Below are 14,232 nucleotides of genomic sequence, written 5' to 3'. Positions count from 1 at the left end.
CCCCACCACGATGGCCTCTGGGCAGCTCGCATCTTAAGCCTCAAACTTTCAGCTTTTTGACGCCACCCCTCCCACTGAAATGAGCTGGAATTAGATTCTTCAGGTCCAGTCCCTTCAAGTCCTGGTTCCACACATAGTTAACCTCTGAGCCTCTATGTCTTTATTAATAAAGTTAGAAGAGAGAGGTGGAAAAGGAAAAGTTGAGAGGATCTAACATTTATGAAGCACTTACAAAGTGCTGTGTAAGCATCTTTAAAGCATTAATTCATTTATTCCTCACATCCGTACAAGGAGGATATAATGGTTGCCCCCATGATCTCCATTGTCCACGGAGGGAAACTGGCAAGACTCAGAGATGTTAAGTAACTTGCCCAAAGACACAGAACTAACAAAGTGACTGAGACTGGATTCAAATCTAAGAGTCTTCATTCATATGCAATAGTAATAGGGCACCCAACAGGGTTTTATGGATAGCATGTGATGAGGTGCGGTGGCCTGGTGGGGACAGTCTCTCCATGACTCAGTGACCCTGAAGGGGGCTCCTTGCACCCTGCAGATGGCACTCCCCGCATCGTCTCATCCTTCAGCGAGAAGGTGGTCAACCCCGGGGAGCAGTTCTCACTGATGTGTGCGGCCAAGGGCGCCCCACCCCCCACCATCACCTGGGCCCTGGACGACGAGCCCATCGTGCGGGACGGGAGCCACCGCACCAACCAGTACACCATGTCCGATGGCACCACCATCAGCCACATGAATGTCACGGGGCCGCAGATCCGTGACGGGGGCGTGTACCGGTGCACGGCACGGAACTCGGTGGGCAGTGCTGAATATCAGGCGCGAATAAACGTAAGAGGTGCCTGTCTACATTTAAATATCAGAATAGGCTTTTAAGTTCCTTTGCCATCTCTGTGGTTACCATTATTCTTGTGGTGATTAGTACTTATTATTAATCGTCATTTTGATTTTAGTAGAGGTCTCTCTCCTGTCCCCCTCTCCCTGCCCCCCACAAATCCCATCATCCATTCTTGTGTGTGTGTGTGTGTGTGTGTGTCTGGTACAGTTCACCCTCTTTGCATTCCCATTCTCCTCCTCCCTTCACCCCTCCCACAATCCTGCCCCCTACCCTGTCCCTCCCCATCAATCTCTCTGGCTTCAGGTACATTAAGCACTCCACTGGCATCTGCATCCCACCCAGGCCTTGCAAGGACAGGCACAGGGCAGGGGGCAGTGGTTCAGGCATGCCCTTTGGTAGAGATGTCCACCAAAGCTTTATCCCCACGTGCCCCCACGGAGCCACCCTTGAGATGCTCCAGGAGCTGTGAGCAGCCAGGAGCCAGGGAACCATTTTCTCTCAATCCACCATCTCCTGGCTACCCTCTAAGACCCCAGCCATGAAGACTAGGGGGTTCAGGCTGGGTGAGGATGCCCCAAGGCAGGCACCTCCATGAGTGGAGGAAGGAGTCCTCATAGTGACCTTCCCCGTGCCTCAGGTCTCCAACTTGCTGTGGTGAGAACAGAGGCTCCTCTGAAGCACTCTGTAGCCACATGGGGTCAGACTAGTCCTCATCTGACCCTACCAGTGAGCCCTGACCCAAGAGCAGAAGAGGCTCAGGGGAGTGGGAGGGCCCTGGTCCAGGGGCGCTGGTGGCTGCCATGGAAACAGGAAAGGGGAGAGGCGAGGTCATGCTGAATTCATCTGTGCCAGGTCTCTGACCCCCACATGAGAAACGTGGTCTCCCTTTGACCACCCTCCTGCCCTCTCTGAATTGGAAGGGGACAGAGCTGCCCAGTCATGGGAGATGCCTTGGCCCAGCCCCTCATCTGCTGGGTGAGGGGGGAGCTGGAAGCCCAGAGTTTCATATACCTGCTCCAGCACTAACCCTGCTTGGTAGCCTCTGAGCCTCCTTTGCAATTCCCATGTAACCATCTGCCCACTGACCCAGCCTACGACCCTCGACCCTCCCCCCTTCCGCCAGGGTAATCAGAGCCCCTCCTTGTAGCCCCTTCCCAGGGGCGCACAGAACACATTTATTGTTGAAAGAAGAGCATCCAAGGAAGACCTTCCTATTGTCCTTTAAGTAGTTAATATACGTGAAATCCTTTTTGGTCTAAGACCATTGTGAGCAAATCGAATGAAAGTAACAGCATCTGGACATTTCCATTTTAACCCCCAGATCTTAATCTCCTCCTAAATAAGGACTCACCCTCCCAGATCCCCATCACTTCCTGGTGAGGCTTTGGTTTGCTCATCTAGCCCATCCCAGTAGGGGAATGGATTCTCGCCCCAGGGCATGAATGAACCGTCTCTGTTTGCAACTGTTTGAAGCTAGTAACAGTGAATCCTGGAGAGACCCCGGGTGCCCCCAGTTCCAGCCTCTGCCTCGTAAAAAAAAAAAAAAAAAAAAAAAAAAGGTCTCCCTCTCCCCCTGCCGAATTTCCATCCCCTAAGAGTTTCTGAGGCCAAACGACTGAGAAGAGCATCCCAGGGCGACGCCTGGCTGTCCCTGGCTAACCGCACCATCACCCATCCTCTCCTCCTCCCTCCCGACTCCTGCCCAGGCCCCCCCAGCATCCGGGCGATGAGGAACATCACAGCCGTGGCTGGGCGGGACACCCTTGTCAACTGCAGGGTCATCGGCTACCCCTACTACTCCATCAAGTGGTATAAAGACGCCCTCCTGCTGCCCGACAACCACCGGCAGGTGGTGTTCGAGAACGGGACCCTCAAGCTGACGGATGTGCAGAAGGGCATGGACGAGGGAGAGTACCTGTGCAGTGTCCTCATCCAGCCGCAGCTCTCCATCAGCCAGAGCGTCCACGTGGCCGTCAAAGGTAGGCTTCCCCCCGCTGCCACCCTGAACCGGAGCACCCCCTGGTCACTCAGGATTGCAGGCTCCTCTCCGCAGCCGCTCAGCTGGCAGCAGGCAGTCCTGAGTGGAAAGCCAAGAAGAGAAGGCTCTGGCCTGGAGTTTGGAAAAAGTGGGGCAGGGAGATTGCACGGGGGCAGGGGGCACAAGAAGGCCATGGGTACCTCTATGTCCAGTTCCGGCTGTGGGCTGCAGGTCAAGGCAGCGCTGGCCCAGGGGCATGAGGGGTCAGTGGCACACAAGAGGGGTCGGGTCACCTGGTCAGAGGTGATCGGCTATATTGTTCCCCTGTGTCAGCATGGAGCCACCCAGAACTCAGCAGGGCCCATCAGAGACCAGCAGGCACGCGAGGGGCAGGACTCAGAATGGAAGCAGCAGGAGGGAGGGTGGAAGGCACAGGCACTGGGTGCCCTGACTCCCTTCCGGGGTTCAGACAGGCGAGGCTGCTTTTCCATAATCGACAAGGACCTTTCAACTGCTAAGGGCTTCACTGGTGACTCATATGGTAAAGAATCTGCCCGCAGTGCAGGAGACACAAGTTCAATCTCTGGGTCAGAGATCCCCAGGAGAAGGAAATGGCAACCCACTCCAATATTCTTGCCTGGGAAATCCCATGGACAGAGGAGCCTGGGGGGCTAGAAGTCCATGAGGTCACTAGGAGTCAGACACAACTGAGCAACTAACACTTTCAGCTGCTAATGCTGCTGGAGGCCTGGAACCTAAAACCCTCATCCCTCCCGGGCCCTCCATGCTCACCTGGGCGAGGTCTGTGTTCTGTTCAGACACCTGACACTGTGCCTGGTACATGGTAGCCATTCAATAAATGTTTGTGGATTGAAGGAATGAAGGCGCATAAACGAGCAAATAAATGAATGCCTGATTGAGCTACAGAGGTCCCCCGGGGTCAGGGAGGGGCTCTGTGGCGCTTGAAGCTCCCTCTCAAACACATTCTTTGAAACTGACAGGCCTGGAGATTGGATGGTGGGTGAGAGCTGGGTGGCCTGGTTTCCCAGGGGGCAGGGTGGAGAGGTGGGGCCTGCCTCCTGTCTGAGGAGAGGTCCCTGAAAGCCAGGCAGCTGGGGTGCAAGGTCATTGGGCCAGTGGAGGCCGTGATGGATAAGGGCTCCTGTCCCTTTCTGAAGAGCCGGGGCAGGCTCCAGCATATCCCCAAATGGGAAACATGAACGCAGAGAGGAAGCCAGCCTGGGCCCTCGAACCCACAGGAAGGAGAAAGCTGGGGGCTCCAAGCTTGGAAAGGGCTCTAACATGGGGGGAGGGTCCAGGGGGCCCAGATTCCTGAAGCAAGACAGAGTAGAGGCCTTGTAGACAGGAAGAGGGGGTCTCGGGGTCATCTGGGCCTCGTGGACAGGAAGGGGGGTCTCGGGGGCATCTGGGCCTCGTGGACAGGAAGGTGGGGATTTGGGGGTGTCTGGGCCTCATGGACAGGAAGGGGGGTCTCGGGGGCATCTGGGCCTTGTGGACAGGAAGAGGGGGACTCGGGGGAGTCTGGGCCTTGTGGACAGGAAGAGGGGGACTCGGGGGAGTCTGGGCCTTGTGGACAGGAAGGGGGGTCTCGGGGGCATCTGGGCCTTGTGGACAGGAAGAGGGGGACTCGGGGGAGTCTGGGCCTTGTGGACAAGAAGAGAGGAGTCTAGGGGAAAGACTGGTTTGGGGAGACAGATGCTGCCTCTGGTTTGGACCCCTTCAAGTGTGCGGTGAAGATGGGCCACCCAGGGGGAAATGTCAGGACAGCTGGGGAAATGGAAGGTACAGCAAAGGGCGCAGTCAGGGCTTCGCTGCTCCACTGCCTCTCTTGTCCGCGCACCGGGGCCGTGTCACATGCCCCCTCGTGCACCCACCACCTGTCGCAGTGCCAGACAGTGTGTGCTGCTCAAGCCGAAACTGAGACTTGAGTCTGGGCTGTGGTGACTTTCTGGGAAGCCTGGCTCTGAGCCCAAGAACTGGGGGAGGGGCCGTCCTGGTGGCCCTCTCAGGCTTGGAGACGAGAGACGAGACCTTAGTAGCATCCACCTCCTGCCTCCTTGCTGCTGCACCCCAGGCAGGCGGAGGGCCATTCTGGCCCCTTTCAGCCTGAAACCTCTGCCCAGCCCAGCATCCTCATGCCAGCAGGAACCTCCCAACCCCCGGGCCCACCCCAGCCTGGCTCCCGGCATCACGGGACGACCTGCCTGTATCCATTTCTGTTACACGCAGTGGACTCAGAGTTCACAGTGTAAACATCACATATTAAAACATCTAACCTTTGCTCTATTCCCTTCGCCCAGCCGCACCAGCAAGCATTCAGCCGGATTTGTTGACTTAAAAAAAAATAATAACAGGGCTCCAGTGAGCCTCGTAGTACGCAGAACATCCTGAAAGCTGCTTCTGCTCATCAATTATTCAACCCCATTCAGGGAGCGATCAGCCCTAATGAATTGAATCTGATGCATTCCGTCTCAGCAACTCGCTGGGCCTGTTGTGATTGTGCTGAGCGACAGTGTCTCCGGGCCCAGGGCGAGGGAAGGGGCGTGCGTGTATGTGTGTGTGTGTGTGTGTAATCCCAGAGCGCAGAGCCCCTGCACTGGGCATGTGTGGCTCCCATCATGCAGCACGAGCTTGGCGTTCACAAGCAGAGATGTGATGTGTGTGTATAGTGCACAGGTGCGTGTGCACACGCAGCCCCTTCCCTGCCCGCAGGGTCTGCAAATCCAGCCGCAGAAGGGGTACAGTCCTCCGTTTTCTCTCCAGATCAATGCAGGGGCCCTGTGACCCTGTACCCCTGCCCATCCGAAAGCTTAAATCCATCCTCCCCCATCCTTCCCAGACTCCCTCTCCCCACCTCATTAGAATGCACTTTTGCAGAAGAATCCATCAGAGCTGATTATGAGCACGCTGCTTGATTAGCTGATGTGCTGTTCGAAGAGCTACTCGAGGAAGAGGAGGGTGGAGGAGGCGCCTCTGGGCGTGGAAAGGGAACCAACTCTGGGGGAGGGAGGGGACCCAAGGGCAGACCTCTAGACCTACTCCTGCCTGTCTGCCTAGGACGTGTGTCCCACCCAGAGGATCAGAGCAGAAACCTAGAGTGTAGGGACGGATGCATGGGGGTGAGACGGGGCACTGGAAGCTTAGGATCAGTTGGAAGTTCTACACCCTCATCTCTCTGTAGGGCCAAGTGCCACAGGCAGGTCAGGGCAGAGCAAACACCCACACGACTCTATGAGCTGGTAAAAACCCTGCTGGCTCCATTCCTTCTGGGACTGCTTGTCTTCTGATGAATTTTCCAAACACTGAGATGAGGCAAGCAGAACACACCAGACACACATGCATGCACACGCATGTGCAGAGACCTGTGTGCATGGGTACACACGCATGGACACACTGTATGTTTGTATGCACGTGCCTGCAACAGACAGACACACGTTAGCCTGTCCACACTTCACACATACCACACGCAGTGGTATATACTCCAAAGGTTCCCTCTGTCCACATCCTCCTGTGAAATGACATTCCTGAGCCACAGACGGTAGCTGCAGGTGCTACCATAGAGGAGATCCCCCAAGTGAGCCTGCTGTGACCAGCAAGGCAGAGAGGGTGAGGGTGCTTCCACGGCTGCCTGGACTCGGGTGTGTGTGAGCCTGACTGGCAGGGGAGAGCCAGGCTGTGAGAAAGGCAAGGTTTGTCTCTGGGCATCCAGAGAGTCTTAGTAGGATGCTGAGAGGAAGGCATGGAGATTCAACCTAGATTTGGTGTCTTTAGGGCCCCCTGTAGCTGAAAAATAATGTAGCATAAAAGCATCTCTGGGCACACAGGCTGAATGTTTAATTAACTAAGAAAGCAGGGCTGTAACAGGAGCTCCTTGGCCCTGGCCCAGCAAAGGAACATCTCCATCCCCACATCTGAGCCTCCAGAGGCCCTTCAAAACAAGGGCATGAGTTGCTCTCTGCCCATTCTCAGTAAGGCCAGGACCCGGGGGTAGTGCCAGGCCCCTCTGGATAGCAGAGAACACACACATGCAGGCGCACACTCTCCCAAGTGCACACAGTCCTCACCACACTCCTTCCCTCGCTGCTCAACCAGTCCCTGCTGTGTGCTTGGGGGCTCCTCCTTCCCCGCTTTCATCCTAGAGAACAGGGGTTTCTACGATCATGGGGCTTAAAAGAGAGCTGGTTCCCCGGCCAAATGTGTGCCATTGGCACAGATGGAGATTTAGAAGGAACATGCTGGAATCCACAGGAAGTGGGCACGACGGATTCCCAGGGGCAGGTTGCCCAACACTCTGGGGGAAGGACACCAAGGATGCTGCTGCCCACAGCCCTGTTCCTCAGCAGAGGAAGCCAGGGGCACCGGAGCAAGCCTCCTCCTTACTGGGCAGACAGGGCTCACGTGACGGCAGTGTTGAGGATGAAGCAGCCTCTATCTGTCCACTTGGAGACATTGACTGTGCCCCCACTCTCTTCCAGGCACTGTTCTTTGAACACCGCTGTGCTCAAGACAGGCAAAACTCCTGCCCTTGGGGAACTTATTCTAGTGGGAGAAATGGTTAATGCGTGCAATAGGTAAAAGATGTTTCATGTCAAACAGGGAGTGGGGAGCAGAGTGCCAAGGGGCGTGGAGAGTGGTTTGCAGTTTTAAATAGGGCGGTCAGGGAAGGCCTTCTGGAAAAGAGGGGGCTGTGTTTAAAAAAAAAAAAAACTGAAGTGACAATATTCCTAAAATATGAGGCTTGTTACAACTGGAAGATCAGTGTCAGGCTTTAGTGACTGTTGGGTCCAACTGCCCCATTTTGCAGATGAGGAAACAGGCTCAGGGGCAGAGCAGGGTGGTGGCTAGGGGGCAGCCTGCCCACATTGCTCTTGGATAAGAGTCTTTCCCCATCTCCATGCTGCATAAGCATGGGAGCTCCAACTTTGTACGGTGCCCATTCTCTGCCAAATAGTGTAATAAAAAGATTCAGTCTTGAAGAGAGCTCATGAGAGACGCCATAAAGTGTTTATGGGCTGGGCTGGTGGTCAACATGACCTCCTCTGCACAACGCCCCCAAACAAGCTGCTGTAACAGCTTTATGGTGGCCGGGGACCACAGGGACTGCCATGACTGCTCTGTCGTCTCAGCCACTCAAGCCTCTGACTTCTTCCCCATCACAACAGCTTGCTCAGACCCTGCCTCCCACACAGCTGAGAGTTGCCCTCTCGCCAGAGATGACTGCGGCCAGAGCAGGGCTTCCAGAGAGAAATCCCGTCATTACATGGCATTCATGGCCCCTACCTTCAGACTGTGTGCTGGGGAGATGCTGGGACTCAGGGCAGGAGGGCCCCTGTGGCCTGCTGGTAACCCTGAAGAAATTCCTTGGCATCACTGCCCTGGAGGTGGTCCAACCCTCAACTTCTTTCTCAGATGGGGGGATGGACACACACACACACTCAAGGAGCCTGTGTCCGCCTCTGAGTGCTGGGAAGACACCACCGCCTCCTCCCAGTTTACAAAGTAGCCCCCTGTCCACACTGCAGGGCCCCTGCCCTGATTCTCAGAGCCTCCTGCTCACAGCCTCCTCTCGGTGTTCGGCGAGCCTGTGACAGAGCCAGGGTCCCTAGGCTTTCTTCTTCTCCAGGCAGTCCTCGTGTGCCTGGACTTATGGGGTTGTGGGAATGCCATCCTGGAGCCAAGGAATTCTGTGAGCAGCTCTGGCCTCTACCACCCTGTCCAAGGAGCTTCTAAGGGGACATTTATCCCCCACAACACCATACCTGCCCATCAACTGCAGCAGGGGGCAGTGGGGAGGGGAGTAAGGAACCTTACTCTTTGGACCCCCCGGGGTTGTCTGGTCATCTGCCTCCTGCAGGACAGCAGTGCAGGAGAGCTCTGGCTATCTCAGGTGACTGTCTAACCCCCAGGATGGATGTTGACTGCTGTCTCCTTCAGTGGACGCTCATACTGCCGTCAATATTATTCTGGGAGACCAGAAGGGAATGACAGCCTGTGATTGGCCCCTGCCTCTCGGCTCAGCCTTCTGCATTCTCACTCATATATTTTGTAGAGCACATGTGTCCTTTAGCTCTGTCCAAATGCCACCTCCTCCATGCAGCTGCAGATGGAACCAGATGACACACTCTCCGCTCTGAGTTCAGCATCTGTGTTTTCGGGTGGAGCTTGTTCAGTAACCACCAAGGGAGATGTCTTACCTTCCCAAGCAAATGCTAAGCTTCCGGAGGTTCTACCCACAATTCAAAGCATGTTCCTACTTTCCCCAGCCCACAAGGAGCATAATGCCTTCACAGTGCAGGCATTTCATAAATATTCGATGAATTAGTTAATGAATGAATTAACCTGCCTTAGTAACTTATTCCGTTATCTAAATCCCCTCTTACTTAGAGAGACAATCTTCCCCTTGCCTGAGCTAAATCTTCCTGCCTCTTTGCAGTCTCCACTTGCTCTGTTCTCGATGGAAATGGAGTGCTTGGCCATCCATCCCTGAGGCACGGCCCTCTCCTCCTAGGTACAGCCACATGCCCCATGCCTTGCTTGCCCCACAGACTCCTCTCATGACTGTCTGACTCTCCTCTCGTCCATGGAGCCGGCTCTTGTTCTAGGACAGCAAGGGCCTGACCCCCGGGGAAGAACTAAGGGAGAAGCTCCTAGCTCCCAAATTATGTCGCATAAATACAGCATCTTGAAACACACGGTAGAGCTCCCTCTTTTCTGGACCAACCCCTATACTGTGCTTTCCCCACCCCTTGCCCACCGCTAAGGTCCACGCAGGAAATGATAGCCAGACATATATTTACTCATCTGACAAACACTTATTGGGCTCTTTCAATTTGCCAGGTATAATAAATGCTGCCCTGTAGGGGCTCCCAGACCTCCCAGGGAAGGTGGTACTGCGAACATTTACCTCACTGACGTGTGATCAGGGCCATGATCAAGTGTGGACCAAGTGCTGCAGGGCTGTGCAGGAGGAGAGGAGGCTTCACAGAGGAGTGGTACTGGAGCCAGGTCTGAAAGGATGAACAGGAGTTTCCCATGAGGCCTCCTCGACTGTAGCTTTGAGCCTTTGTGGGAAGGAAGGCTGGACCAGAACTGGTTCTGCTAAGCCAAAGGAGATACACTGGCTGGCAGATCTGGGTCTGTGCAACAATTCCATTGAAAAGTCCATGGTGGCCAGAGGACTCAATCTGATCTAAGTTCCCAGCGAAGGGAGGATGGAACCTCCCATGAAGGTCAGCAGAACCCAACAAGGAATCTCTGGGAAGCTTCAGCAATGAGTCAGGGATCCAGAGACATCTCATTGGAGATATGCAAGACCCAAACCACTCAGAATATGGGGATAAGACCCCAATCCAGAGAGCAGCTGCAGCCAGAGGTTGGGATGCAGAGATCCAAACCATGACCAGAGTCCCAGAAAAGCTGGCTAGACTGAGGACCTGGATTGGAGCTCATGGGGGAGCCCACATGGTAGTTATTTCCACCTAGTGCCCAGCCATGTTCACTAGACCTGGGCTGAGATTTCGGAGCTGTGGGTGTTCCTGGTGAGCTGATGGAGCCCTCATGGCCAGAGTGAAGGGTATGGTGGGAGGTGACGTTGAGAAGGTCAGGTCAGTTAAGGCCCCTGCTTCACCCCATAGGCTTTGGGGATAATGTCTCTCCTCGGTGTCACTTCCTCTACACCTAGAACTCTTGACCAGGAACTTTCCCAAAGGTCCAAAGGGCTGCCAAGGGTTTTGCCACACCTGGCCACTACTCAGGGCCTGCTCCCTACTGAACCCTGAAAATCCTTGGGGTGCAGGGAGAGCCTGGGACATGCATATGATGTCACCCATCCCTTTCCCCTCTAGGTTCATCACCCCACCCTCACCGGCTGTGTCCACTCTGGGTGGGGAGAATAGCAGGCTTCCAGGAGGGATGGGGCTGGTGCCTGGGAGGAGGCTGGAGGACTGTGGACGGCTTGGTAATTTCATTATTTGCAGAAGGAGATCTCATCTACTGGGTGCTCGTCCTTGTTAAGCTAATTGTCTGTCTCCTTCTCTCCTCCCCCCACTTGCCGGGGAAGTCGCTGTGGCCTAATTGAGTTATCATAAAGATAATGGCTGATGCTCTAGCCAGGGCTGAGAAAGGAGGATCCCTCTTACAGCAGCTCAGGCTCCAGACAGGCCCCCACCCCCACCCAGGAGCTGAGATGTGGGCAGTAGGAGGAGGAGGTGGGGGGAGGCTGTGTGGGTGATGCTTAGCCAGGTGAGTCTACTCACAGACGACAGGGCTCCCCCTCTGCTCTTTCCTGCCACCCAAGGAGAGCTTGTGTATGAGACAAAAGAGTCTCTGATCTGGGCATGTTTGGGGCTTTCTCAACAAGGCAACAATGTAGTATAAAGAAGAGGTTTCGGACTTGGAGAATAGATCAGGTTTTAAATCCCACAGTCCCCTCTTATAAGCTGGGTGATGGAAGGCAAATGATTGCTCTGAACTCAGTTCTCTCATCTGTGAAATGGAGACAGCTCAGCTCACATCACATTCTTGGTGGGAGAATTCAACAAATCCTTTATGTGGATAAAGCAGCTGAAACAACCAGTGACGGGAGCTGCCATCCGCCTGTCCTCACGTGATGATAATGGAAAGGGCTGGGCCAGGTGACAGGGCCTCCTCAGGAGGAGGCGAGGATACAGCAGCCTGGCTGGGGGACAGCCCGAGAATCTGGGGCACGTCATCTTTATCCATGCCAGGCCCCCAGATAGCTGGAGATGCAGTTCTGGGATACCACAGTGAGCACAGGGACACCGAGGGATGGCAGGGAAGTCAGAGTAAAAGCTGAGCAGTGTGTCTACAAGCAGACAGGAGTCAAGAAGCACATGAGTCGTCACCATTCAAGTTCCAGGACAAATCTGAAGGTGATGATGAATGCAGGCCAGCCCAGGCCCTGAAGAGAGAGCAGATCCCAGGCCCGGGTAGGCAAGGGGATGGAAGCCAGGGGATGATGTCAGGGCACCCAAGAGATTCTGCATATATATATACAGGAGAACAGGCACCAGCACCCAGGGGACTCTGATTGCAGCCCACACAGTTGGGAGGAACCAGAAGGCCAGGCAGGGGCGGATGTGCTGCCAGCCAGGCTGGGGCACATGGGGGCCTGACCGCAGCACCCCCCCCTGCCTTTCCAGTGCCCCCTCTCATCCAGCCCTTTGAGTTTCCGCCTGCCTCCATCGGCCAGCTGCTCTACATCCCCTGTGTGGTGTCCTCGGGGGACATGCCCATCCGCATCACGTGGAGGAAAGACGGGCAGGTGATCATCTCGGGCTCGGGCGTGACCATCGAGAGCAAGGAGTTCATGAGCTCCCTGCAGATCTCCAGCGTCTCCCTCAAGCACAATGGCAACTATACATGCATAGCCAGCAACGCAGCAGCCACCGTGAGCAGGGAGCGCCAGCTCATTGTGCGTGGTGAGTGGGACAGGCCGGCCCCGTCAGGGGAGCGGGGCCCCAGCTCTGCTGTGGCTGGACACAGGCTCTCTAGATTTCCAGTGTGAATCACAGGCTCAGAGAAAGTTGACTCCAGCAGGGACCTTAAGGATCAAGAGACTCAAACTTTTTACTCTCCGGGAAACTGAGGCCTTATGAGGGGAAGATTAGGTTGGTCACTGGTGATGTCAGAATTGGCGCTCAGAATTCCCAATGTCCAACCTGATATAACTGGCAAAAGCTCTCTCAGCATCTTGGGTTTCAGAGGTGCCTGCTCCCCAACTTTGTAATGGTCCAGGCTGGGCTGACATTACCTAGAAGGTGCCTAGAGCCCCAAGAAACCTATCAGAGACCAAGCTGATCTGTTCCTCCCCAACCCCCCTCTTTCTGCAGTGCCCCCTCGATTCGTGGTGCAGCCCAACAACCAGGATGGCATCTATGGCAAGGCTGGTGTGCTCAACTGCTCGGTGGATGGCTACCCCCCACCCAAGGTCATGTGGAAGCATGCCAAAGGTAAGCCCCTGGTCAGCCAGCATCTCTGACACAGCCGGGTGGGGAGGGGAGGATGCTAATGCTACTGAAACCTAGTCCCTACACAGGACTCCTAGTCCTGTGTTCTGAGCTCTCGGGGACCCCAGGCTATACCTGAACAGAAGGTCCTCTCAGCCACCCACAAGGGTCTATGGATGAGGAACAGCTAGGGTCATGCTAGTTCTGAATTTCCTCTTGTCCCCGTAGATTGACCTCTGCCGTCTTCTCTTCAGCTCTAGAACTCAACCCAATCCACTTTCCCTATCCCTCCCCAAGCCTCCCCAGCCCACCCTGGGATCCCAGAGCCTCATCGACCCCTGCTCCTCACTTGTCAAACCTATTTTGGGATCTCGGTCCTTCTTGGAACCCAACTTCATCCCAAGGATGCATTTGGTATCTGACTAAGTCCCACGCCAACCTCTTATCCTTACTGTGTCCATGGCTGACTCTGGGGGAAGGGGAGGAGATATTTGAAGCCCCTGCCCCAACCTTGGAGGATGGCTGGCCTCTTTCCCAGGCCTGACTGCCTAAGACCAGGCAAGTACCGCGTGAGGGCTCAGTCTTCCCTTTGCCGATCGCCAAGTGGCCCAAAGATAACTCTTTCTTCTTCTCCAAGGAATTCAGCCCAAAGGAAGCTCAGTGCCAAGGTGGGCATCGAGCTGAGGCCCCGAGTCCATCTCCATTCCTCAGATCTGGGGCAGGCTCAGACCTCTGTGAGGGTCTTTCCTGTTTCCCAGGAAACAGGAACTGTGTGAGCTCCCAGCCCTTTGGGGATGCTTCAGAATGGCCCTGAATCAGCAAAAGAAAGGTGTCAGGGCCATTCCTTGAGGCACTGTGATCTCCCCAGCTCACTCCCTGACCTGGCCACTGGCCCTCCTCTCTTCTGCCTCCTTGCAGGGAGTGGGAACCCCCAGCAATACCACCCAGTGCCCCTCACCGGCCGCATCCAGATCCTGCCCAACAGCTCACTGCTGATCCGCCACGTCCTGGAAGAGGACATCGGCTACTACCTCTGCCAGGCCAGCAACGGTGTGGGCACCGACATCAGCAAGTCCATGTTCCTCACCGTGAAGAGTGAGTTTCGCCCCCATGAGCCGCTCCCAGCACTCCCTGATCGCAGGCCAAGGCCCATCTCTGCACTCACCCTGCCTCCCCACCTGATTTTCCTTGCTCCTTCTCGGAGAGGGAGGCAGGAAGGATTCCTAGGCAGAGGTGGGCTTAGGAACTCTGAGGAGGGATTCAAAATCACTCTCATCTGAGACAATGGCCTCACTGTGAATGGCCCCAGCTCACTCTGCTCTTAGCATGATAAACTCATGATAGGTTAATCAGGTTAGGTTAAGTCACTAAGTCATGTCTGACTCTTTGTGACCCCATGGACTGTAGCCCAC

At 55.2% G+C, this 14,232-nt stretch overlaps 1 protein-coding gene across 1 annotated transcript in view; it reads left to right on the top strand.

The window, feature by feature from the left end:
• The window catches only part of DSCAML1 (DS cell adhesion molecule like 1), a 369,146-nt gene that overhangs the window by 282,089 nt on the left and 72,825 nt on the right, over positions 1-14,232 (top strand). Inside the window, exons 7-11 of the mRNA XM_055548208.1 lie at positions 557-853; positions 2,560-2,832; positions 12,014-12,292; positions 12,704-12,823; positions 13,739-13,915. Coding sequence (XP_055404183.1) covers positions 557-853; positions 2,560-2,832; positions 12,014-12,292; positions 12,704-12,823; positions 13,739-13,915 — 1,146 coding nt within the window. The remainder of the gene's footprint in view (positions 1-556; positions 854-2,559; positions 2,833-12,013; positions 12,293-12,703; positions 12,824-13,738; positions 13,916-14,232) is intronic.

Source organism: Bubalus kerabau, chromosome 15 (assembly GCF_029407905.1).
Source record: "Bubalus kerabau isolate K-KA32 ecotype Philippines breed swamp buffalo chromosome 15, PCC_UOA_SB_1v2, whole genome shotgun sequence".
NCBI lineage: Eukaryota > Metazoa > Chordata > Mammalia > Artiodactyla > Bovidae > Bubalus > Bubalus kerabau.
This window is presented reverse-complemented; position numbering and strand designations above follow the sequence as displayed.